Here is a 24,519-nt window from a genome sequence, read left to right on the forward strand (position 1 = left end):
ACGTGAGAAACACGTGCAGAAGCTGTGTTGTGGATGACTTCTTCCTTTCGAGTGCTTCTCTTTCTCTTTCTCTTTCTCCTCCGCGAAGCCAATCGTTGATCCTTTCGAGCTTGAGAGGTATTCAATCTCTCCCTCTCTGATTCCTTTCCCCCCTGTTCTGGTTTGAAATTCCAATTCTTTTCTTTCCTTTTGGATTGTTGGAGTTCTTTTTAATTCATCCAATTGTTTTATTTCTTGTTTTATTTCCTGAAATCTTGTTCTTCTTTTATCATAGGCCATAGGTTGTTGATTCTATGATTTGGTATTCTGATTGCTATGTTCCTTTTTTTTCTTGTTTTTTTTTGGGCCGTTTCTAAGGAATTTTGGTGTTTTGATTAATAGTTTTTCTGAATTAGAGTTTCTTCTTCTGTGTATGTTATTGTCATATGAATTTGATTCCTTGTGTACAAAAATGAGCTGTTTTTATCATTATAAATATCAAGTTGAGAGCTTGGATTGGTTATCTGCTATACTAGGGTTCGTGAAATTGCTGTTTGCTTTTGGGGCTTGTCATTGTTCGCTACAGATTGATTTGGAGGCTTAGATTGGATACTCAAAATGCATTTCATTTAAGGTTGTAACCTATGTCTGGATGTTCATTTTATCAAGAGTGACATAATTTGATTTTGGCGCTTGGCCTATAACATGCATTTTTTTTTTTTAATCATTCGGGGATAAAGAAAGATGGGCATTTCTAATGCATGATTGTTTCTTTTGAATTGAATGATGGTGCCTGTTATTTGGCATGTTTACTCATTAGATGCTATGGGTGAAACTAAAATGTAACTATGTAAGGAAATTCTTGATTCTGGGGCTGGATTAAATTTTACGGGGAAAGAGACTTTAGTTTTTCAATATTCAGTAATGCATGAGTATCTTAAATCTTACCAGATGGACCATTTGTGGTTTGCTACTTACCAGGAGATTTGGATTGATTTGGTTTATTCATTCAACTGTAGACCAAGTTCAATTTTTTGCTTGAAGAAAGTCAATTTTTACAGCAGAGTTATCATTGTTTATTGTTTTCTGCATAAAATTATGGTCAGTTAGGACTGTTTAATGTTATTTTTGCAGGTTTCATTTCTGATTGAGCATAATAATGATTTCATTGAGTCCAGCTGCTGCTCCTTCACTCACAGCGGTACCCAAGAAAACTCTAGGTATGTTTTCATTCGATTATAGACTTAAATAATTCCATATCGAGAAGATGCTTGAGTTTGGTATGTGAGATATCATCTGTAGCTAGGCTTTTTTTTTCACTATGTAAATCCCACTATTTTTTGAATTGCAGAGCCAATCAATATACATTTATCACTTTTCTGTTTTCCCTAGTTTCTTTGCCTATCTGATAAAGATGATTAATTTTTAGAGTTTAGCTAGATATAATTCACTACTGTATGGACTATATTTGTGAATCCCATCACCTTTATTCTGCAGTTTGATATTGTTCCATGCTAGTAGCCTCCTGTTGCAATATCTGGATTCTTTGAAATTACTTCATGCAGACATGCCATCTATCATTTAACTTGTCTAGGCCCTTTATTTCATATATAGCAATAGTTGCTACCTAACCATCATTGTCATTATGGCTGGATGTTTATATTTAAGTGAAGAAATTAAGATTACGGGGTGATTAATAACTTTCACTTCTTCATTTTTTGATGAGCACATAACTGTTTGTTTTTCCATTTATTTCCTCTTCGTGTAATTCTTATGAGAACTAACCACAACCAAGATGCTAGAGGGACAAATAATTTTGTTTACCTTAGAAGACTTTTTATTCATAACTGTGAATTTTTATTTTTGGCTAGCATACTGCTTTTTCTATCTGTTTTCCAATGTCTTCTTATTAACCTGCTTGAGAAGATAAGTAGATAACATTGATTTTCTGGTCAAATGAACGCAGGAGGAAAAAACAGTGGCCTGGGCCAGAAACAGAAACTTCAAATTACAAAATCAGGATTGGTAGTGCCTAGTGTGCAACTTCAATTGTTCCATCATGGACCAACTTCATATGGTCGGCATTCTGCTGCAATGATTTGTGCTGCGTCTTTGGTATGTCTTGCTGGTTTGTGTACAAATTAAAGGTTGATGGATTTGAAAACCTTGATATATGCTAAGCTCCTCAGAAGTAATTATTAGTATACCAACTTTAAAAAAAAACCAAATCTCATTGCTCGCATATATCTAGAGATATAGGGATTGGATCATGTCTATTATCACTTTGGCTAAGTGCTACTGAAATGTTTATTGTAACAAGGGGGCTGCATACACATCATTTGAAACATCTATTTGCTATGTCTTATTTTATATTGGTTTCCTTGCAAAGACAAGATAGAACATTCTTATCATCTGTAATTTTCAGTAATTCCTTCAAAAACCACATATAGAGCATGCACACAAATGGAGCAAGAGATGTGTACCATTGCCTTAGTGCCACTGTTTCCTAGTAGTTCACCATTCTACAAGAAGTTCTGCTGGCTGGCCTAAAAAGTTCTTCGCATTATTATTCTAGATTCTTTGGGAAAGAAACATACAGGAAATATGTTGTCAACTTCATTTTGTGCTATAAGTTATAAACAATGAACTGGAGACAAGATGCAGTTCTTTATATTGGCAATTACAATATCTCCTTCTATTCAAGGCTTTGATGTCTTATGCAGAATGCTAGGTGTGGTGCAGAGCAAACCCAGACAGTGACACGTCAATCATCAACAATTACAATTGCACCAATTCAAGGTAAACTTTACTCTCTTCGTTATTAATGTTGAACAGATCACTTTATGCTAGTTTTTATTTTGATCAATTTGCTGTATATCATTTTATCTGAAACTGACTGGTGAATGTTAGGCAAGGAGAAATCGCCTGAACTTGATGATGGGGGCACTGGATTCCCGCCACGTGACGATGATGATGGCGGTGGAGGCGGTGGTGGCGGAGGGGGCCCTGGCTGGTCTGGTGGCTTCTTCTTCTTTGGTTTTCTTGCATTTCTGGGCATGCTAAAGGATAAAGAGAGCGAGGGGCCCTACAGAGACACTAGCCGGCGGTGATCAGTCATTCTTCCAAATTACTCAGATATGCGTGTATTTCCGGCCGTTCTTAATGTACTAAACTAAACAATGACATATTATAGTACTTGTAACGAGATTATTCTTGCACTATGAAAAATGTTTATTTGTTCAAGTGTTGGCTTGATAGCATAAGTGCTTCATGCATTCCAACTTCTAGACATTTTAATTCTTTTGACTGACTGAAATTTGAACCATGCAAATATTGTGTTCAAGTTGTCGGAAATAAAAGCTACAGATCGTTGTCGCAGCCATGTTTAAATACTAAATGGTTGTATGATTGCTTAATGAAGTTAAAAGGCTTTATTTTGCTGGAGCTCGTGAACTTCCATTTTGAATTACAGAATTAATCTCAGTTTAAAAGAAAAAATATATATAAAAAACTTAATTAACGAAAAACCGATTTTTGTCTTACAACAAAAAAAGATTTCTTGCAGATTCATGTTGTCCAAAGTTAAACAGCAATGTTTACAATCAAGGATTTACAGAAACCAATTACAACACAATTGAGAGGGTTTACATATAATTTAAAACCCTCTCTTATATCGAATGACAAAGTACAGATCAAAGTTACAACAGATTGAATACAACAAAATTCACAGACAAAAAATCATGCAGAAAAAGAGGAAGCATTGATAACTGAAACTCTCTGAACCATAAGAATGGAAGATTGATTTTTTTATCTTGCTATGAGAACTATGGCCATTAAAAGTTTGTTATTGGTTGATGAATCCTTCAGCAATTCCTTGCCTGAGACAACGGATCATAATCATATGCATCACCGGCCTTAACAAACCGTCCTTTAACTCGCTTCCGCATATCAGCTCTTACTTTCCGAGATGTATACCTAATCTTCTTCTCAAACCTTGTCAAAGACTAATAGTTAGAATGTATCAACAACCATAGTTTTTCATAAAGTAAAAGTGCCTTGGCTCTTGAAGATCCAAATGCAAGAAAATCTATTAGAATAAGTTGCATTGCTGTGATGAAGTAGTAGATAAATATGGTATAGCAACTGTGGTTGTTGATATAATATAGTTAACATAAAGCATTGTTCGGTATCGGTTATTAGATTACTGTAAATACTACTTTGATGTGATATACTTGACTTACTTTCGATTTTTCTTCTTTTCCTTGTAACGCTTGACAGCGCTATCCCTGTTAGCAGGGGAGAATGAGGAACTGTCAAGGCAAGCCGGTAACCATGGTGGTTCCACCATGTTAGTAAGCACAGAGGAAATGCCACAATCCTGGTAATCTCCGGCACTACTCTCACCTGTTAAACTAGAGAAGGAAAGAGATACACTAGAATGAGCTTGTCTTGATGGAATACAAAGATTGGAATCTGCATTCATCCCAGGATTTGACATCACAGAATCAGCAGAAACTACATTGCCGCTTGATGCCTGCATTGATTTAACCTATCAAGATGATTATAGTTGAGAATTTTTTCTTAGAATAAGAAGTATGATCCAAAAAAAAATGAGAACATTGTGCATAAGGTTTAGCAGCTAATTCACATTGGTAGCAATTGTAGTAGACTACTATTGCTAAAAGTATGAACCATGGAAAAAGCAATTATTGAAAAGTTTCATGGGTGAACTAGGAAAATGAAACTAATAATCTCCAACTTATTTCTTAAATGCATTTCCCTGGCACATGTTTAATAGATCACTGATAACTAGTCTGAATGGAAGAATCAGTTTAATTGACTAAGGAGTCACAAACAAGCAAAACAGAATCAAACTTAAGAGTTCTCACAAAGAGAATGGAATTTGAAATGAACATTACTATGCTAATTGAGGATATTAGAAATTCATATAGAAAGGTAAGAACTTATGGCAGATAAGTACCTCTTGAATAAACTCACTTTGGCATGTTGAATTGGTGGCTGGCATGTCCATTTCAAACAAGCCATCCATGTCATCGTCCTCCAGAAACTTGCTCATGTTATAAAAATCACCAAAAATTTCTTCATAGTTTTCAAATGACAAATCAACATCATCCACACTGAAATCTTCATTCAAGGAATTATCTTTGCAGATTCCAAAATCTTTTTTCTCATTAGAGCATAGCTGCAGAAATAATTAAAAAATAGGGTAAGAGTTGCAAAGAAAAACAGTAAATTAAAGATCAATGTAGAACATGGTTTGATAGCAATAAAGTTACTTGAGTCTATATAAAGTAAAGATCACAATGTAGACCATAGAATTGTGTTCTTTATTGTGGCAGAGCTGAAGTCGTTTTGTGAACATAATAAATAAACTATACAAAGTCAAAAGCCTTTATAATGTGCAAAAATTTGCATGGTTATGACACAAAATTTAGTGTAGAACCCATCAAGAGTAAACTAGCAGATTGTGTTCTTGCAAACAGACTTAATAATCATGGAAAGGTGATGAAGAAAGAAAATAATCCAATAAAAGAAGTAACAGTTATTTATCTCTAATTAAACAGTTGACCGATCTCATAGATAAGAATAGATTTGCAGAAGACAGCGTAATTTTGATGTCAAAGTGAAAAATGACCAAATATTGGAGGAAAGTTATGCACCTTGGGCGTTACTGATCCAGCGGTCTGAACGAAACTACAGGGCACTGAGTTTACTGCAGACGCGGAAGAGGAACCAATCCAGGTATTGAACTTACTTACATCTTCTAAATCATGCACCATGTCCAAACCAGTTAAATCTATGGTGTTGTTGGCCTCTGATGGACTCCAGTAAGTACTAACACTGTTTTCATTAATGCTCATCAAACCTGACACTTGCTTGCAATTTGACTCTTGGATTGGTGGATGATCAAGACCAAAAGACCAAATTCTATACAGTTCAGCTGCTGACGGACAGCCTGAGTAACAGCTGATTCCCTGCCTCTTGTGGCCCATTAGTGAGACGGAACTACCGTGTCCTATCCAATCACAATGTTGGCACAGCGAAACTTTTTCCTCGGCACACCAAATTGTGGCAGGTTGGGAATAGCATCTTTCACATAGAAGGGTGCGAGAATGGCGATGAGTAAGAGCATTGGCCGAATGAACATTGCGATCACATGGCAAGCATAAGCAAGCAGCATCCGATCGGCAGTAAACCATTGCTCTTTCTCTCCTGCAATAGTCACAAGGAGACACCATGCTCACCGACTCGAGATCAAATCAAGACTCGTGCTTAAGCTTAAGCTTGAAGAAATCCGTTCCCTTGCACACAATTATGGATATGAACAGTGAACACCAAAAATCACAATAACCATTAGAAGATATTCAGAAATTTGTGGATGTATGAACTCGTCTTTGCTAAAGATTCTTGCAGAAGATCATTCAGCTTTTCAAAGAAGTAATCGCATCTCTTATTGCTTAAAGAAATAATGATCAATTTCTGCAGACCTGTAAATATATTGATAAAAATCAGGCCTTGGTTGTGTATACAATATCACTAAAACTTTTTAATGAAAACAACTAAAGGATTGCTTATCACATTCACAAGAGCATGATGCATTGCTAACACACTCAAGAAAGCTATGTACTTACAACTTGAAAACTAGGAATTCCTTTAGAAAACACAGCATTTAAATTCATATTTAAACTTAGAAATCAAAATATTATAGAATAAATGCTACCAGCTCCACTCAATCCAATACAAACACTAAAAATAATCAAATCAATATCCAAACAAAGAACAAAAACAGCAAAAACAGAGCCCCAAAACCTTTTCATCACCACAAATCAATCATCATTCATTTCAGTTCAGAGATATAACACCTAAATCACTTCAAACCAAAAAAATAAATAAATAAATAAAGAAACTCAACTACAAACTCAAAATTCAATAAAAAAAAAAAACAAGCAACTTGAATGAAACTAATAAACAGTAATCCATTCCACACAAACCGCAGCTCAATCTAAAAGGAACAACAATGAACACAATTAATTCATCATAAAACATCAAAAACTTGGAAAAAGGAAGCACCTTTCTCAGCTAATGCTGCTATCCAAACCCTGGCTTCCAAACTGGAAGTTAATTCTTCCGGCGTTCAAAGAACCAAATTACACACAAGAAACACGAAATACAAATAAAACCAAAGAAACGGTAACCTTCTCCACAGCACAACCTAACTAACCATTACCATCCACGTGCCACATGTTCGTTGGTGGCTTATTTTGCGTTTGGGGTTATTTCCGTAAATAGAGGCGAATATCAAGGCCGGTGTATCAGAGGGTGAACACGATGGAGGAGATGAGATCGAAAGCTCTTCGATTAGTGGTGCCACGTGTCAAGACCTTTTCAGTGGGGCCCGAGATCTCCGTCTTATGATCTCTTTTTAGTGGTTGAGAAACACTCACATCCAAACACTGTTTTTATTGGTCCATTTGGATATTTTATTTTATTTTTTTAATTACTTTTAAATAAAAATTATTGAATTAAATTTTTTTCTCTTTAAATTCAACTTATTTTTTAAAAAAAATTATGGAAGAGAAATTCATATAATTTTATGCAACTTTCGGTTTTAAATTAATTTAAACCAACAAAAAAATCTTGAAAGGCATAATAATAAAAAAATTATATGATTTTTAAGAAGACTTTAACCATGAATATAAACAAATAAAAAATATTTTTTTTATTTGGGGTATATAACTAAATATTGATTTATATGGGCATATTAGAAATTGACCACTTTATTTTCTCATTTCTTGAGCAAAAATATGCCAAGAAAACTTGTCTAAATTATTTATATTCTTTTCCAAATAATCCCTGTGATAAGTTTATAAAGGACTAAAATAATAATTTTAGTTCCAAAAAAAATGTAATTTATTCCAAAATTATATGCAAGTTAGCTCCTTGTGGTTGCAGCTGATAATGTGTATGCTAGTCCAGGGGTAAAATGGTAACCTTACACATTGTTTCATTTAAAAAAATTAAAAAATTGGAAATGAAATTTAATGCCTCAGACAACGTGGAATATAAATTTTTTTTTTCGAGGGGGCAAAATGTAAAAAATCCTTATCCTCTTCGTTCTGCTTCTCCTCTGAATGCTCTCTGAATGATGGAAGGAGCTTGCATGGTCGTCAATAGAGCCTTCCTCTGGTCTTCTCCACGGTTGTTCTTCGCTCCTCTTCCTTGTTTTAGATTTCTATGTCTTTCATTCCATTGATTTCTTGAAGATTTGTACAATTTTACATTAAAAAAATGGTTTTTTTTTTCTTCAATCAACTTGAATCATGGATGAAAGGAACCAATGTTGTTGTTCTCTAGGATTAACAAAGATATTATTTGATTTCATAAGATTTAATTTACTCTAAAGACCAAATTTTGTCACTTGTAGTGAAACCAGATTGATTGAGAAATTAGGAGTGAAGGATGTTTGGATAAAGGGGTTGTCATATGATTCAATGAGTAGAGTATCAAGGAGAAGGTTCATATCACAATTTGTGGGTTTTGGTGGAGCTTTTCTGTATGTTAGTCCTGTTCTTCCTGCCCCAATGCTGGAGAAGGAATCTGATGTTATTCGGTAACAAAGCATGAGTAATTACTGTCAGTTTTAATAGTTTTGTGACTTTATTTGATGCTTGTTAATGGTTATTAATGTCTTGCATTTTTCATGTTTCATTCTTCTTTTGTGAAACAAAATGTAAATTGAAAGGTTTGGAAATGTATAAATGTCCCAATGAATTTTGCAATTGCATGTGTAAACCTGTATGTTTTATTTGTTGTATTTGATTCATTTAATCAATTGTTAGAGAAGTGAATTGAGATTTTTTTTCACTATTTTTGTTGATGTCACTCCTGTGCTTTTTCAATTATGATCATGTGAATGAGAGCATTTATATATATTTGATGCAAATTTTATAATGGTATACATTTGTGTTTATTTTGAGGTTGAAGCATTCAGGTACCGGAAGCTGAGTAATGGAGTTAAGATTCAAGGTAGAGCATATAATTTCTCATGATTTATGTCTCGAGTTTGGTACTGGTTTTATTTCCATTTCTAGATCTAGGAGAGCATATCAACAACAAAAATGATGTATTCTATTTCAATATGAAGATATTGTCAAAGGGGAAGGAATAGAGGCACATGAAGGGGACTTAGTTGAAGTTAATTATGTTTGTCGACGCTCTAATGGGTACTTTGTTCATAGGTATGATGTGAATTCATATTGTGCTATAACATAGATTATTAAACACCAATTTGCAGTTTAAATAAAGTTCTTGAATGATTGTAGACAAAGTCTGATACTGAGAGGAATGCAGAAATCCTATGATACTTATTTTTCCTAGCTGATGTGCTTGTATTAAGTAAGTTATTAACATGTTGTCTGTAAATTCATTTGTAGCACTGTGGATCAATTCAGTGGTGAGAGCAGACCTGTTAAACTTCCTCTGGATGATGCAGAGGTTGGTTTCTGAGTGTATGTAGGGTTGCTAATTTTTCTTAATTGTTAATGTTTTCACTGGTTAATTGCCATCGGTCATGTTAATTTCCGTATATTTTTTTTTTTTTTCCGCGTTACTTACAAGAAAACATTTCATGTTAATTTCTGCAGATTATTCAGGGTTTGAAAGATGTTTTGGTTGGAATGAAGGTTGGAGGTATGCAATGCATCTTCCATCCTCAAAGTTGATTATTTACTTTTGGATTGATAAGAAATAGAGGATAAAAAAAATATGGTAGGAAAAAATTATTGATGAAAACTTTTTTATGATTTTTGTTTTTCAGTTTCTTAATTAACTCTCTCAATCTAAAGACTCCTGTTGAAAATGGTTTTGGTTTTGGTTTCTCAAACATACAACAAAGAATAAGAAAGAGATGGACAACTTCAGAAATTGATTTTATGGAGAAATTGCAACTCAGATTTAACTTTGGAAAATTGTTTATTTCAGGTAAAAGAAGAGCACTGATACCTCCAGAGGTGGGATATGTCAGTGAAAACTTGAAACCAATCCCTGATGAGGTCTGGAATTATAAGTTTTGAAAATGATTCAACAAACTAATAATTGAGTCTATATTTTAGTTTTGCTTCTTATTCTTGGTTCACAGTTTGGCCCAAGGAGAAGCCTTCTCTCTCATGCAAAGGAGCCATTAATTTTCGAGGTTCAACTCTTGAAGGTCTTATGATGCGCATTTAATCATATTATGAGATTCAAATCAAAAAAACATTGTAAGAAATCCCCAACAATGAGGCATATGCTTGTTTTAATTCAACCTGAATTTTGTCCAGTGACATTTCCATTACAAACAATGTACCATTCTGAATTCACGTTAGTCAAAATTTATCCTACAGTCAGCAAAACTCAGCTTGCAGAATTGTCTAGTTATACAAAAGCAGAGAACAGTGTTTAAATTTTTAATAAAATTGTAGGAGTACATGTCTTGGTTTACATCATCTGTAGATGAAGATCAGCAGCCTGCTGAGCAAGCTCAACAACCATGGCCTCATCAAAGAACTTGTTAATGCTCACATCCTCGCTCATACCCTGTCAAATGAGGCTCAAGATCAGATGTTTATCTTCAAAAAAATACAGAGTAAAATAGCAGAGAATATGAAGAGCTTTGTACCTTTCTGCGTCTGGTTTTCACCATAAACTCACGCGCAAGGTGCTGAATTGGTGCAGGTTCAAGGGGCCGGAGGACAATGCTCTTGTCAAGCGGATCACCGGGAACTATAGCCCAGTGATCAAATACAGAAAGGCAAAATGCTTGCCCCTGTGTATGATACCTCAGGTCTGTCTCGAAGCCAAATGATTCAATCACCGGCAAAAATGCCTGAAATTATTATCAGCTGATGGTTAAGGTTTAAGTGTTCATTTGGGAAGTATATTGAATATCAATAGACACAAACCTTCACAATGTAAGCAGGGGTGCCTGGCTTAGGGACATCAGCTGTTACATGCCCACGTCTCCGAGACAATACTGTGTATATGGCAGAGACACAATCTATTGGTGTTTGAATCTGAAAAATTCCCAAGGGGAAAATTAAAATAATCCATAGATGATCAGAAATCAAATGATTTGACAATACTACCACCACCTATTTTCTCTCCAGATTTCCTAGAACAACAAGGAGCATTACCTCTACATAGTAAACAGGCTCCATAAGCCGGGGAGTTGCCATGAGAAACGCAGAGTAAACAACTCGCCTTGCAGTGGGGATGATCTGGCCACCACCTCTATGCAATGGTTCTTGAGCAATTGATGCATGTAATATTTTGAATTTTACATTTCGGATGGGCTCATCACAAAGAGGCCCTTCACGGGCACCCCATTGGAAGCTGTCAAAGATGAGCATTTAAAAGCGGAGATCAGCAGCTACAACAATAATCAAAAGAATGAAACACTGCTTGCAAGGCAAGTAAGGAGAAAGCCAATTATGGAAAAATGAGTTTCTATTTATAATGACAGAAAAATGCTCACCCCTGAACAATAGAGTCCTTTACAGCATGTAATAAGTTTTTATCAACTTCACTAGAAAGACTATCATCCAATAAGATATTTGGGCCCTGCACATGGTGCCAAAGAAAACCACAATCAAGAACTCATCAAACTTGAATTTGGATTAAAGTTCAATCAGATCACTCTTTCCGTCGATGCTTGAATAGAGTGCTATAGCAAGAAAGAACAGACGAAGTAAAATAACTAGTTACAAAATTCCAGCCTAACTCTCGAATGCATTGCAAAAACATTTTCAAGATAATTCCAGTATCCTTCTAGCCACTGTTTTGTTTTATCGATCTTTTTTATTTATCAATTTGCTCTGAATGTGAAAAAGCGTGCAGCATGATGCCATTCACATGCACTTTTTGATACTTATGATCACTGAATCAGAATTTAAAGTATAACAGACAAGTCTCCTCTGGGAAGACTCATAAATTCCCTCCTGGGTCTAACCCATCCTGCTAACACCTAATCTAACTACTGACAAATAATAACTCATCAAAGGTTATTAATGGGCAAATAAAAAACAAAAACTAGAAAAATGAAACTGACAATCTAGGTATGAGATTATCAAAAGGTCCACAAATGTCCATGTCTAGCAAACGTCATAATATTTTACCTGCTTATCAGGTCCAAACGCCCACAGGCCCCTTGCTGCAAGCAAATCCCACTCATATTTTGTCTGGAAGAATTTGGTGACTGTTTGCTGTGGCGAGTCAAGGTCTACAGCCCCATTCTCAATATCCTCTGCCAATCCCCTCTCCAGAGGCTCTGCAATCTATATGTTAGAAAAGAAAAATTCAGCCACTTCAAAACCTGATAGCATGTCAAGAAGTTGGCAGAAATGGAACAACCAAGGGAAATGGAAGATATTGAAGTACTTACCATAGTGATTTTATTTCTCTTGTTAGGAGTTTCTGCAAAACATTTCATGGATGATGTCTCAACAACTGTTTCACAAAAAGAGACCACAGGATCTGCCACCTGCAATAGAAAAACGTGGGTATGACTCTAGAGAACAAAAATGCCTATATAACATCTGGAAATCAGTAATTGCATCGGAATTTTATGCACCTTCACTTCCACTTCAGAGTAAAGCTCTCTAAGGTCTTTCATAATGGAATCCAAATAAATTTCCCCAGTTCCCAAGATAGTATGCTCCCCAGACTCCTCAACTTTTGTGATGGCAAGAGGATAGCTCTTACTAATTTTCCTGAGACCTTCCACCATCTTGGGTAGTTCACTTGGGTTCAATGGTTCCGTTGCGGTCTTCACGACAGGTAATGTGTTGAAACGAAGAGGCCTAAAAGATGTAGACATCTTCATCCATATCAATGGGACATAGAGTTGCAGTCTTCATGATTGATGCATCCACACCTTCGATTAGAACCCATGAACCAGCAGGTGCTTTGCTAATGGGGATGCGGTATCGAGCCTGATACACCCATAATTTAGTTACTTCTTTGACAGTCATATCTTCTTCATCATCAGGTGAATATCCTTCTCCCAGTACACGTAATGTCTGACCAGTCTGAATAGTGCCACTATAAACTCGCCCAAATGCATCAAATACACTGCAGTCAGACTTGGGATATAACTTGGTTATATTGACCATGAGAGGCCCATAAGGATCACAATCTTTCATAGCCTCAGCAATATTGGAGTCTTGAGGACCTGTATATATATGTTCTACCTTTCCTTCCAGCAGCATCTCTGGCAGAAGGAATATGCTGCACAAGCATATCTGTAAATCCAGTAGCAGATCCGAACACAGAGCTGCATGCCAACCGCAATAAAGGCCGTAACATTCCATTTATAAGCTGCATTGGGCAGTGTAACACCTAGTTCTGCAAGTGTTGCCTCTACACTCTTTTTGTGCTCCCCAATAACTTGGCTGTAAATTTTGTATAATGGTTCAAGAATGAACTGAACAAAAGATCTCTCGCCTCCACCTGGAAGGGCCTTCTTCTTAAAGGTCCTAGAGTCAGGATGATAATACAGGTCTCCCCACAGGCGGGATGCAAACTTGTTTGCATCGAATGGGATACCGTGGAGTTTCACATATAATTTAGCAAAAGACTGCAAGGTGAAAGACCACCCAGCACTTGCACTTGCAAAGCAAACATTTCCAGCTACAGGATCAACTATTTGCGTGCCTCCTGCCTTAACCGAGAATGAAGATATCAAATCATTGATAACTTCTAGTGTGTGGCGCAGCTTGAAATAAGCATCTGTTGGGGGCAGCTTAAGTTCTGTTATCAGCCTGTCAACCTAAAAAGGAAGTGAGGATTCAGATGTTCCAAACGATGCTTTAAAAAGAAAGTAAAGAAATCAAAGCTGCTGAAAAATAACGTTCTCATACTTTGTTTATAACAACTACAATGGGAAGTCTTTCTTGAATTGCATGTCGCAGAGCCCTCTCTGTGTTTACCTGTTGGAATGGAAATAATAAATCTACATAATGAAATATGAGTAACACAGCACAGCATACATGACCACAAAGAAGATACTGTAACCAATTTACTTCTTCTCACTAAAACAAAGCATCATAACAATTCTGATCATATGGAAATCAACATACATTACCAAATTTTTACTTCAAGATATCATAAGCCTCCCCAGACCTTAAGATGAGAGAATACAGAAATGTTCCTGTGGCTATCTAGGATTGAGAGTTAAGTACAAGCAATAGCCAGCACTCAAGCTGGCAACTGAAAGCCAGTGAACTCCTACCAGGACATATTCAGATTAAATCAGCTCAAACAACATTAAATTCAACTCTTCTGCCATGTGATTGTTCCTTTTCCTTTTGGTTTGATTTCTACTTAATTCATGAAGTACCTAAAGTTCTAAACAAAATGTCAAATCATATAATAGCAAAGTAAATTTTCCTAAGAATCAGCAAATTACTTAAGAAATGAAGATGAGTGACTACCATAACTCCATCCGCAGCATCAACAACGAGCACAGCGCCATCAGCAAGCCGAAGTGCAGCAGTCATCTCATCAGAGAAGTTCACATGACCAGGCGTGTCCATGATATTACAAAGATAGGATTTTGCGTTGCTATCTTCCAGCACCAGCGACATGGGCACCGCCTTGATTGATATCTTCCGCTCCTGCTCGTCAATCCTAGTGTCGGTATACCTCATATGGCGCTCCCCCTCGATGTCAAACGTCGAGATCTCATGTGTCTGCTCCACAAGCATGTCCATGAACACCGTCTTCCCGTGCTGCAAATGCCCCACCAGCGCCACGTTGCGCACCAGTGCCGGATTCGAGGCCAACCCTAGCAAGAACTCCGTCGTGACGTACGTGGACGAGTCCTTGACACCAACCTCAAAGCGGACGTTGCGGACGGGCTTAATGATGGGCATCTCGAGGGGCTGCTCGTCCTCGTCCATGACAAGGGCTTCCACGCCCTCGCCGTAGACCTCCTCGGCAGTGGGGTAGTACTTCTTGTCCTCAGCAAGAACGATCTGCGACGGCGGCGGCTCGTCGGTATCCATGGCATCCTCAAGAGCGGGCTTGGAAAGCCAGCCACCAGGAGCTGCAGGAGAGGGGGAGCGCCTGTCGGAGACGTCGCCATCGTCGGAATTGGCGGCGTCATCGTCGGAGGCGGCGGGTGAATCATCTTCGGAGGGGATCTCGGGGCCGATGTAGTTGCCGAACTCGTCGTAGAGACTGTCATCCATGGTGATAGCAAGCTAGGGTTTGGGTTTTGGACTGGTATTCACTCTCTCTCTCTCTCTCTCTAGGGTTTTGTTTTGGGGGTGGAGGAGGGAATAGGATAGCTTCCGCCGCTGCTACTGCATGTTCTAAATGCTTCAAGATTCGGCTTGGTTGATGACGGTGGGATGAACGGTTGAGATGAAATCAATCACGATGGCTTTTTTTTTCCAAATATTCCCATAAATTTTGTATAATTACAAATAACACTCCCTTGTCTCTCTGCGTGCGTGATTCTTTGTTTCTGAATTTTGTATTCAATCAATCTGCTGCAAACTTTGATGTGCATTAATTAAATTAATGATTAATGTAACTTTAACAATCTGAATCTGTTTAAATCTTTTACTGTTTATTTTCTTCATGTTGTTTAGAAAATGTATGTTCCATTAAATTGATAATTTTGAACAGTTGAACCTTGTTGATATTGCTTTTTCACAGGCAGTTATGTTTCCAATAATGTTATTTTACCCACAAAATGAAAATTCATAGGAGCATAAGCAAAATATAACAAGTTGAACATGGCCAAGGCACAAATCTGCAGTTTTTTTAAAAACTAACACAGTATTTGAATTGTTAAAATTTCGGTCAGTAAAAAGAATTCTAGACGCCTGGAAGTTATAATATATGAAGCATGCAATATTTTTAAAATAATAATAATAAAAAATAAATCACAATTTTATTTATACAACAAAAACATTGCCAAAGGAGCAAACATCACAACAATACAAAGATCCACTGAAAGTTGAACATGACGGAATGAAAAACACAGGCAGATATGAAGCATGTATGTTATCAAGACAACATTTTTTCGCATTTTTTCATCATGCAAGGATACATTAACAGCTCTCACTACAAAAAGTATTATTTGTAACAGCTCCTGTTACAGTTTGACAGCATTTTTCACCACCACCCACGTCATCAAATTCAGGTGATTTCTCCTTGCTTAACACTCACCGAGTCACCAGTAAGGAGGTTCTGATAGATTATCCCCAACTTGATCAAAATAAAATTAACCAAACAAATAATCTGGTCAACATTAATAATGAAGAAAGGCAGTAAATGGTACCTTGCTCTGGTGCAATTTTGATTATCAGTGATTGCCATGTCACATTCTGCAGGAGATATTGCGCGCTTAAAACCTTAAATAAAAAGGAAGCTCATCATTGTCAGTACAAAGAATTGCATCTTGTACATTGATTGAAACTTAGCTCGGTGCTATGTGTGGAGGAGTTCCTCTGCAATTTTAGTTCTCATGGTGGGAATTGTGACTGAAGTTTCTTCAGTATGAAGCCGGTAACTCCCCAGCTGAATCCACGGTACTGGAGCCATCTTATGATCCTAGCTTTCCGCTTCTCTGGTGATGCATCCTGGCCTCGCAACCACTGCTTCGAGGCCTGAACAAACAGGCGATCCATTGAAGACTTGGACATTCCATGCAGCATGTCCTGGTTGCTCATATCTGGATCGTCCTCCTCGAAAACCTGCTTTGTTGCTTTGTTAGCGACGGTCTCGCTCACACCTTTCTGAGCAAGGGCCTGAAATTGTACAATGCCTGCTTGATTCAAAGTCTGAGAATGACTAGCAAATGCAAATAACTCTCTAAGCCAGTTCGAAGCAAGAATTTCATAGAATATACAAGTGCATTGAAAGATTGCCAATTAAGCTTTGAAGAAAAACATGAGATTGAGAAATAACAGTCTGAAGATGCAACGCAAGGGTCAGTTTCAGTCATGAAAATGCTCATCAGTAAACACAATCAAAGAGGTTCTTCAGGATTTCTTAGAAACACAACTTTAAGACTTTCTCCCATAAACTTCTTTGTAAATAAAAAAAGAAAATGACTGGGTGGCTGTGGCTCTTGAAGCAATTGCTCAAAAGGTATAGTTACAAACTATAGAAATATTATATATAAGGAAAAAAATGCATATATGCCGGCAATAAACTTAAAATAAATAAATTGTAATGAAAGTGCAATTTCAATCTTTCTCTCATTCCTCAACCACCCAACACTCTCTCTCTCTCTCTCTCTCTCTCTCACTCACACACACACACACACACACATATGCGAGGGCACATAAGATAATAGTCTTTACAGTTACAGCGGTATAAAACCAACTACTTCTTTCTGTGGATATGTATGCAATGATCCCTGTATATATTATCAAATCATCAAACATTGCCATAAATAGCAGATAGCAAACTCCTTCATGACCCTAATCGTATATGCTTCACGGTTCCTACTTCCTAGCATATCTCTATAGAGGTCTTCTTGATTTTGTGTTGCTTAACAAATCAATGACAGTTCACATGCTAGCAAAGCGAAAGTGTATGAACAGTTCTTTTCGACTGAAGCAAACAAGGAAACATCATAGTTAGAACAGAAAAGGATTAAATATAGTTGTTGTAAGCAAGACTGACTTGTTTTATTCGCCTTGGGCCCCAATTTGCAGTCAGCCATCGAGATCGAGAGAATGACTCAGCATACAAAGTCATCATTCAGCAAACCCCTGTTGGATCAGAGCATTAAACTTACTTCCAGACTCAAGAAACTAAGGTTGGTGTCTTCATTGTGCAAACCAAAATGCAAGGAAGCTATTAAACTATTTACATACTGGAATGTGATGCTTGAATAAAAGGAAAATACATCCAACAGTAAATGAGAAGGCCCAACAGGACATGGCTAACATAATGATTTGATGGTTCAAATAGATAAGTATCAAATTTAAAAAAAATTCAATTGCAAGACTTATGAAAAATAATATTGCAATTATCCAATATCACATGTATCCTGAAATCTATTGCAAGAAAAGAAGATACAAAAATTAAAGGAGATCATATCGAACAGAATCTGTTTCAGTTATGCAATGTCAATTCATCAATTTATAACTAGTGATGTATATTTTCTACTTAAAAGTTTTCAATCATGCTACTCATTCTCACGATCAGCTTGCTAAAAGATAGTTATAAATAGCAATTGCTAAATAGAAAGCACTGAGATATAAGAGAAGTCTAAATACTCACTTGCACTTTACATCTGCTATGACAGAGTCAATGATATGAAGAGGATATCTTTTCCCATGTAGTTTCTTTCGCAGCTCAAGTGCTGTAAATGCTCTGCAAGTATGGGTAATATAATTATGCACTAGGACCTGCCTGTGTCTCCCAAATCCAATGGATCTATATTTTTAATTTTTAAGTTTCATGGAATGATAACAAGCACGGAAGGAACAGGCACAAAACATGGCATGATCAGCCATAAATTTAAACAATAAAAACTTCAAAAAAACACAGAGGGACCAAACCTTCCTGCAAAGCAATTCAATTGCCAAATTCTCCACATCTTGCCTAGTTTTCTTGTAATCTACTTCACTGCATTTTATAATCAAATTACCAACAGCATTTTGCTCTTCTTCAAGAATTGGTTCAGACTCATCGGTATCAGTGCTCATGAAATCAAGGTTAGCATCAGTGCTATCATTGAGAACACAAGATTCTTCAACTGATAATTCACACATATTGCTTTGTTTCACTGCAAGAAAATAAAATGGAACACTATCAACACAAAACCATCCATTTGATGGGTCAATTAACCATTCAATTTTATAGTATGCACAAAGCTCAAACACTTCCAGGGCAGTAGAACTATACTGAGCATACTTCAACAAGTGGTTTTGCACCTATTCTATTCACGACAAATCAGAAGTGGGAAGCATTCTGATAAAAAAATTAACAAAAAGCCATTCAGCTATAAGTACACGTGTCATTAAACACATGAAACCATTAACAATATTAATGTAAAGTTAGAAGCATATTTTGGCTAATTCTTTTGTAAAAACACATGTAACCACTATTACATGTTATTGAAAATGAAATGGCAGTAGCACTGTCAGCAAAAAATAAAAAAATAAAAAAAATGGAGTCGTTTGCTACTAATTCAAACACCAACAGTGGCTGTTCTTTGTGGCGTACAAATTCAACTCATATATATGGACTTCAATTAGCAATTTTTCTAATGGAAGAGAAGAAATACAAAAGATCCACAGAGCCCAATAAATAAATATAGTAAATTTATGTTGATGATAATAATGATAATAATTAAAGCTACCATTCCAACACTCAGCATCAAAAGGGTTTTGCTGAAGCTCAGAATCATATAGATCGTTCTTTTCCTCCTTCCACTGTCTGGTTCTCATCAAAATAGGATCTTTCATAGCAGAAGCATCCAACTGACTAGGCCTTGGGCCTTCCTTCTCTTGACCGTGAGACCCAGGAACATATCTAACAGGACCCGAAGATACATGCCTATTTTTTGCCCTAAATTTAAAACAAATAAAAACAAAATTACAATTAAAACAAAAGAAAACAGGAAGGCGTGATCATGAACTAATTCATATAAATTCTAGAACCAAATTGAAGCTTTCTAGAGGCAAAAAGAGAAAAACACGCAATTTGGGGAAACTACGAAATGAGGGGTAATAAAGATGAGATTGATTACCAACAAGAGACCAACATTTGGGAATTCAGAGAGATAAGAAAGCTCCGGCTGACTGCGATGATCGCCATCCTCCTCGTTCTCCACTCCAATCGCGGATTTCCTTGTTTCGAATTAGGGCTCCAAGCCCTAGCGGGAATTTTTGAGAGATTAATCACGAACGTGAAACGCGAATTGGAGGGAACTTCACTTAATTTCTCTTTTAAAAATAATTTTATAAATAATTTATTTACACATAAGACCCTCATAAAAACTTATTTACACCATCCTTGTGCCGCCTACTAACGGAATTCACGTAAATTTAATTAAAGTAAATATATCAATGTAATTTAGAGAACAAAATCAATGAATTCGTATAGAGATCAGAAAAATAATTAAGTGGACTCGGTTCGGAATCATGATTTATTTTTAATTATGGGTTTATAAATTTAATTATTTTATTTATTATATAATATAATGATAGATTATTAATTATCTTAAAAAATTATTATTATTTTTTTTATTTTAAAAGTTATTAAATTGAAACAATCCAAAAGTGAGAATAAGCCTGATTTCATTGTAACTAATACATGTAATCAAATTAGTAGAATCATACTTAAAATTTCTTGTATTAAGTTTAAAAACCATCTATGATAAAACCAATTAATGTCTTGAAAAAAAAAAATTATAATCATATATATATATATATATATATCAATGGAAACTCAAGATGCACCCTAACAAGAACAACAATGTTGTGCAACATGTGCCATACACACTTCACTCCACCTTCCAAGCATAGAGGAAGAAGCAAAACTCCGGCAATGAGGAAGACGGTAACGGTAACGGAGACGACAACATTGCAGCGCCGCCTCCATCACCTCCGCTATCCTCACCATTATCGTCACCGGCGTTGTTTTCCGGCAACGCCGGCTTGAATATAAAGAATGCATGGGCAGGGCCAGAACTAGAAAACAACCAGGCATGCACATCCCAAAAGACTTGCACTGGTACTTGCTCCACAATCACTGTTTCATTGCCTCTAAACTTCCATTGAAGATTGTTAACATGAATCAACACAACCCCATCAATGCTGATCCACATCTCTGGATCTTTTGGCCCTGAAATGGAATTCTCCACAACAATGTCATGTTCTTTCCTCCTCTCATCAAATCTTGCTCTTGATGAAAAACACTTCTTTCCAAATACATTCTCTCTTTTACAGATTATGGTTGCATCTTCTAATGATGGTCTGGACTTGGTTCTCTTGTATGCTTCCTTCTTGCAATCCCCTAACAACAATGCCACCTCTTCATTGCACACCAGGGCAACATAGTAGCCTCCGGCGGGCTCCGGACCACCTGAAAACTTTGCTGACCGGAGATCCCAGAAGACGTCAATGCGCTGCCCGTCCATTTCAAAGGACTTGAAACCTTTTTTGCTCCAAAATGGCCATGGCTTCAGCTCAACCTTGCAGGTGAATGTATTGTCAGTACTGTTTGGCTTCTCCACAGATACTGTCAAGGTGTGGTTGATCAGGCTCTTGCACCAGATTACAGTCACATTGCGTGGTGTTCCGGCGATCTTTACTTGGTAGAAGGTGATCACCGAGCTCTGTGCCGTCTTCCCACTCCCCGGTTGCTCTTCGCCGTGCTTTTCTCCCGTGGTTGTGGTAGTGGTGGTTGTCTCCTCCATTGCTCCGATTTAAAATCAACTACATTCTTGTGTTAATGCAGAAAAAATTTCAAGAACAACAGACAAAGTGTGATGATTGATTGGATGATGTTAATTATGTAACTAATGAATTACCTTTGGATATTGGATTCAAGATCATGTTGGAGTTGATTCTAAATTGGAACAATAAGGCAATTGAAGAGAAATCTCTGACGATATAGCAAGCAATTAACAGAATTTATGTCTCAAGAGGTTCTTCTTTTTAGAGTAAATGAATGATGATTGTTGTTCATTGATGATTGTCAAGTTTTCCTTTTCCCTCGTTTTGGGGAGAATGAAGGAGAGACCAAGTCAAATTGGTTGAAACTTACCATACAACTTGATCTTCTTCTTACTATTCTTGGCTGTTTTATTGTTTGATGTTTATATCTTCAATCATCAATCGTTGATCACAAAATGAAGGGTGGGATTTTATTTTTATTAAACATTAAACATGACCAAAATTCATTTGCAATAACAGAATAAAGAATTATAATTAAGAAAGCATGCAAAATTCAAGAAAATAATCACCTGATCAATGTCATCAAATTCTACAAAAAAAAAAATGGTCTTTGACATAGCTAGCAACATGCTCACACAGTCAGGAACAATAAACAACAACTAGTCTAGACACAAGACAACATCAGCAGACAACAGAGAATTATGAAAAGTAAGATGATGAACAACCTTCTCCAAATGCCAAGTTCCCTCCAAAGAAGTCATCAAACTGCAGATATGGTTCTCCAAAGATGTCTGAAGATGCAGACATTAATGGTTGCGGTAGAGGCATCGGAATTTCTTGATGTAAATCAGCTTCAGTTGCATTGATTTTTCCAGGGAGACACTCTGAGAGACTGTCTTCACACAGTCGACGACGATCTTTTTTCTTGAGCTGTTGGAGCCTGTCGGCAATGCCGAGCACCATGTTGCGATCCTCTGGCCAAACATGCATCTGTCCATCCAATCCAATGAACATAAATATCACCGGGACGTCACATAGTATTGAAAGTTCAAAAGCCTTCTTCTTTACACTCTCAAATCTTTTTCTGAATGTGATACTCCGCTGTTTTTTATCTTGGATGAGCTTCAATGGCAGCTTAGCTCTACCCATCTTTAAATTGAGAATTAGAACCTTTTGATCCTGCAAAGTAAACACATATTTCATCAATTAAATGCTTCCATATATCTAAGAGAGAATGGCCAATAACACTAGCTTCCTTATTCCCAAATTATATGCATGAAAACCAAGAAATCAGTAACAAAGATTTCTACTTTTTTGTCCTTCCAAAGTTATCCATTCTTTTCTTCATATATTTTCAAAAGACCTACAAAACTAAAAGCATATATATAAGAAAGATCAAAGAATGACCAAAACCAAAGCTCCAAAATTCCAAAGAAACACACCAATGATAATGCATTGGGGATAATGAAAACAGAGAAAACAAATAGAAAGCCGAAAATAAAGAGATCAATCAAAATCTCATTTTTTTTGAATTCATTAAGGATATCTTCTTTCTTCCTCTGTTTTTCTTCAATCCCAGCAAACACTAATGGAGCAAAGGTCAAACAAAAAACAAAAGTAAAAGCTCCAAAATTAATCCCCAAGAAACTCAGAGACAATTAAAAACAAGGAGAAATCCAACCAAAATAGAGAAGAAAAGGGATCAATCAAGCTCTAACCATCGAATTCTTGCAATAAATTGAAAAGAAAGAACAAAAAGAAGCAATCTTTACCTCAGTCCTACTACCTGAACTGAGAGGCAGGAGAGGAAGACTAGCAAAAGCAAACACGGCGAGAATTGGAATTTCGGGTCGGATTTTAAGAACAGGCATCTCTTAGATCCGACCCGTTACAGTATATATACATATATATATATATATATATAGAGACAGCTTATGGCTGCTAAAATAACATCATTAACTTTCCTTATTTTAAAAATCTCATTATTAATTTTAAAACTATAAAAAATAATAATTATTACAAAATCTTAAAATTTTGTATGCAATTAGCCTATCACTCTGCCCTGTTTCCCTCCCTTTTCTAAGATTTACATGGAGCTTGCTTATATTTTTGTTTTTTGCTAGGAGTGAAATTTTTTATTTTTTGCATTGGAGTCATTACCATCCGGTTATTCCAATAGTAATGGTTTGTTTATATTTTTTCTTAAAACGTCAATAGATTTAAAAAATAAATAAATAAATCACATGTATCACTAAAACAACGGAAGATAAAACCTTCACTAGAACATAAACAGATTTTAAATCTATAAATATCTCATAAAATGTGGGTTTATAATATATTATATTTATAAACTTTTATTATAATATAATATAATTGTATATATATAATACATCAACTGTGAATGTCCATAGTTGAGCACAGTAAAAATAATTATTTTGGGTTGATTAGTTGTAGTTTTGTACAGTTCACCTGTTCATTTAGATCTTAAATCTACGACTACTATGCATCCATATATATTAATATATATATATATATATATATAATAAATTTAAATAATTTTAAAAAAATCTCATATTAATGTTTTGAGTTTAGGCCAACGGGCCATGGTAAGATGATTTCAAGTCAGATTTAGGCCAATATTAGAATGGAATAGTAGGCGACAAGTGACTTTCTTTTTATGAATAGAAAGCAGATCTAAGCAGATCTTGAAAAGCCCGGGATGTCTGATATATATACGAGTATGAGAATAATATAGGATTCAGGGATGAGCGATTATATGAGCAGATCACGGAGACGATCTTTGATTGGAGGAGATTTGAACACATGACCTCCCCCTTACACTTTAATGTCATACTATTGGGCTATCCAATATTAGAATTGATTGAATGATTATTACTTAAATTTGGTTCATGTGTTGAGAAACGTTATAAAAGAAAATAAAAATAAAATAAAACAATATAATACCGTTAGGATTCTGATACAGGATCCGGATCTTGATCTTTGGATCCGACCCGAACGGTGGATGTCTATTACTTATTTCAAGTAAGATTGAGTATTATTGCTTTGATTTGGTTGGTAAATCAACCTTTTTATGGACATTTTCTTTACTCAT

At 36.1% G+C, this 24,519-nt stretch overlaps 7 protein-coding genes across 9 annotated transcripts; 2 read left to right on the forward strand and 5 right to left on the reverse strand.

The window, feature by feature from the left end:
- The first annotated feature begins 33 nt into the window (after positions 1–33).
- Positions 34–3,266, forward strand: LOC120259851 (protein YELLOW LEAF 1, choloroplastic-like). The gene is made up of 5 exons (XM_039267300.1): positions 34–117; positions 1,114–1,199; positions 1,946–2,094; positions 2,703–2,778; positions 2,890–3,266. Exons 2-5 carry the CDS (start codon positions 1,139–1,141, stop codon positions 3,087–3,089), a joined length of 486 nt encoding a protein of 161 aa, XP_039123234.1. The 5' UTR covers positions 34–117; positions 1,114–1,138; the 3' UTR covers positions 3,090–3,266.
- A 267-nt stretch (positions 3,267–3,533) lies between these two features.
- On the reverse strand, positions 3,534–7,139 carry LOC120260489 (zinc finger protein CONSTANS-LIKE 10-like). 2 transcript variants are annotated; one of them, XM_039267975.1, is made up of 5 exons: positions 7,072–7,139; positions 5,661–6,488; positions 4,961–5,182; positions 4,221–4,513; positions 3,534–3,972 (listed from the first exon to the last, which is right to left on the reverse strand). In XM_039267975.1, the coding sequence occupies exons 2-5, from the start codon at positions 6,237–6,239 to the stop codon at positions 3,843–3,845; spliced, it is 1,224 nt and encodes a 407-aa protein (XP_039123909.1). In that variant the 5' UTR covers positions 6,240–6,488; positions 7,072–7,139; the 3' UTR covers positions 3,534–3,842. The 2 variants fall into 2 exon arrangements, with proteins under 2 accessions (XP_039123909.1, XP_039123908.1); XM_039267974.1 differs by having other exon boundaries at positions 4,221–4,528.
- Positions 7,140–8,091: 952 nt separating this feature from the next.
- Positions 8,092–10,279, forward strand: LOC120261938 (peptidyl-prolyl cis-trans isomerase FKBP16-1, chloroplastic). Of its 2 annotated transcripts, none has more exons than XM_039269959.1 (8): positions 8,092–8,199; positions 8,426–8,611; positions 8,993–9,027; positions 9,146–9,239; positions 9,435–9,495; positions 9,645–9,690; positions 9,982–10,052; positions 10,139–10,279. In XM_039269959.1, the coding sequence occupies exons 1-8, from the start codon at positions 8,144–8,146 to the stop codon at positions 10,214–10,216; spliced, it is 627 nt and encodes a 208-aa protein (XP_039125893.1). In that variant the 5' UTR covers positions 8,092–8,143; the 3' UTR covers positions 10,217–10,279. The 2 variants fall into 2 exon arrangements, with proteins under 2 accessions (XP_039125893.1, XP_039125894.1); XM_039269960.1 differs by having other exon boundaries at positions 8,435–8,611.
- Positions 10,258–15,348, reverse strand: LOC120261937 (110 kDa U5 small nuclear ribonucleoprotein component CLO-like). The gene is given in 13 exon segments (XM_039269957.1): positions 10,258–10,575; positions 10,658–10,864; positions 10,941–11,051; positions 11,172–11,370; positions 11,513–11,598; positions 12,153–12,311; positions 12,419–12,517; positions 12,608–12,841; positions 12,843–13,229; positions 13,231–13,335; positions 13,337–13,804; positions 13,896–13,964; positions 14,469–15,348. Coding segments are annotated over 13 exon segments (2,982 nt in total). The 5' UTR covers positions 15,228–15,348; the 3' UTR covers positions 10,258–10,476.
- Positions 15,349–16,018: 670 nt separating this feature from the next.
- LOC120261939 (regulatory protein RecX) lies at positions 16,019–19,925 on the reverse strand. Its single transcript, XM_039269961.1, is given in 8 exon segments — positions 16,019–16,236; positions 16,328–16,796; positions 17,680–17,745; positions 17,747–17,768; positions 18,283–18,375; positions 18,564–18,790; positions 19,367–19,575; positions 19,757–19,925. Coding segments are annotated over 5 exon segments (504 nt in total). The 5' UTR covers positions 18,602–18,790; positions 19,367–19,575; positions 19,757–19,925; the 3' UTR covers positions 16,019–16,236; positions 16,328–16,511.
- Positions 19,926–20,512: 587 nt separating this feature from the next.
- LOC120260290 lies at positions 20,513–21,427 on the reverse strand. The gene has a single exon (XM_039267725.1). It carries the CDS (start codon positions 21,425–21,427, stop codon positions 20,513–20,515), a length of 915 nt encoding a protein of 304 aa, XP_039123659.1.
- A 602-nt stretch (positions 21,428–22,029) lies between these two features.
- Positions 22,030–23,254, reverse strand: LOC120262386 (MADS-box transcription factor 5-like). Its single transcript, XM_039270486.1, has 2 exons — positions 23,180–23,254; positions 22,030–22,586 (listed from the first exon to the last, which is right to left on the reverse strand). The coding sequence occupies exon 2, from the start codon at positions 22,554–22,556 to the stop codon at positions 22,107–22,109; it is 450 nt and encodes a 149-aa protein (XP_039126420.1). The 5' UTR covers positions 22,557–22,586; positions 23,180–23,254; the 3' UTR covers positions 22,030–22,106.
- Between the last annotated feature and the right edge of the window lie 1,265 nt (positions 23,255–24,519).

The sequence above is a fragment of the Dioscorea cayenensis genome, chromosome 5, assembly GCF_009730915.1.
Source record: "Dioscorea cayenensis subsp. rotundata cultivar TDr96_F1 chromosome 5, TDr96_F1_v2_PseudoChromosome.rev07_lg8_w22 25.fasta, whole genome shotgun sequence".
NCBI lineage: Eukaryota > Viridiplantae > Streptophyta > Magnoliopsida > Dioscoreales > Dioscoreaceae > Dioscorea > Dioscorea cayenensis.

Bases quoted from the DNA above. Each gene is read 5' to 3' on its own strand.
- LOC120260290 (XM_039267725.1), bottom strand. From the start codon at position 21,427: ATGGAGGAGACAACCACCACTACCACAACCACGGGAGAAAAGCACGGC.
- LOC120259851 (XM_039267300.1), top strand. From the start codon at position 1,139: ATGATTTCATTGAGTCCAGCTGCTGCTCCTTCACTCACAGCGGTACCC. The intron at 2,095-2,702 runs GTATGTCTTGCT...TGTCTTATGCAG, and splicing joins TGATTTGTGCTGCGTCTTTG to AATGCTAGGTGTGGTGCAGA. The intron at 2,779-2,889 runs GTAAACTTTACT...GGTGAATGTTAG, and splicing joins TACAATTGCACCAATTCAAG to GCAAGGAGAAATCGCCTGAA.
- LOC120262386 (XM_039270486.1), bottom strand. From the start codon at position 22,556: ATGGGTAGAGCTAAGCTGCCATTGAAGCTCATCCAAGATAAAAAACAG.
- LOC120260489 (XM_039267974.1), bottom strand. From the start codon at position 6,239: ATGGTGTCTCCTTGTGACTATTGCAGGAGAGAAAGAGCAATGGTTTAC. The intron at 5,183-5,660 runs GTGCATAACTTT...TTATTTCTGCAG, and splicing joins CTGGATCAGTAACGCCCAAG to CTATGCTCTAATGAGAAAAA. The intron at 4,529-4,960 runs GTACTTATCTGC...TCATCTTGATAG, and splicing joins AAAGTGAGTTTATTCAAGAG to GTTAAATCAATGCAGGCATC.
- LOC120261938 (XM_039269959.1), top strand. From the start codon at position 8,144: ATGATGGAAGGAGCTTGCATGGTCGTCAATAGAGCCTTCCTCTGGTCT. The intron at 8,200-8,425 runs GTTGTTCTTCGC...TGTCACTTGTAG, and splicing joins TTCCTCTGGTCTTCTCCACG to TGAAACCAGATTGATTGAGA. The intron at 8,612-8,992 runs GTAACAAAGCAT...TGAAGCATTCAG, and splicing joins AAGGAATCTGATGTTATTCG to GTACCGGAAGCTGAGTAATG.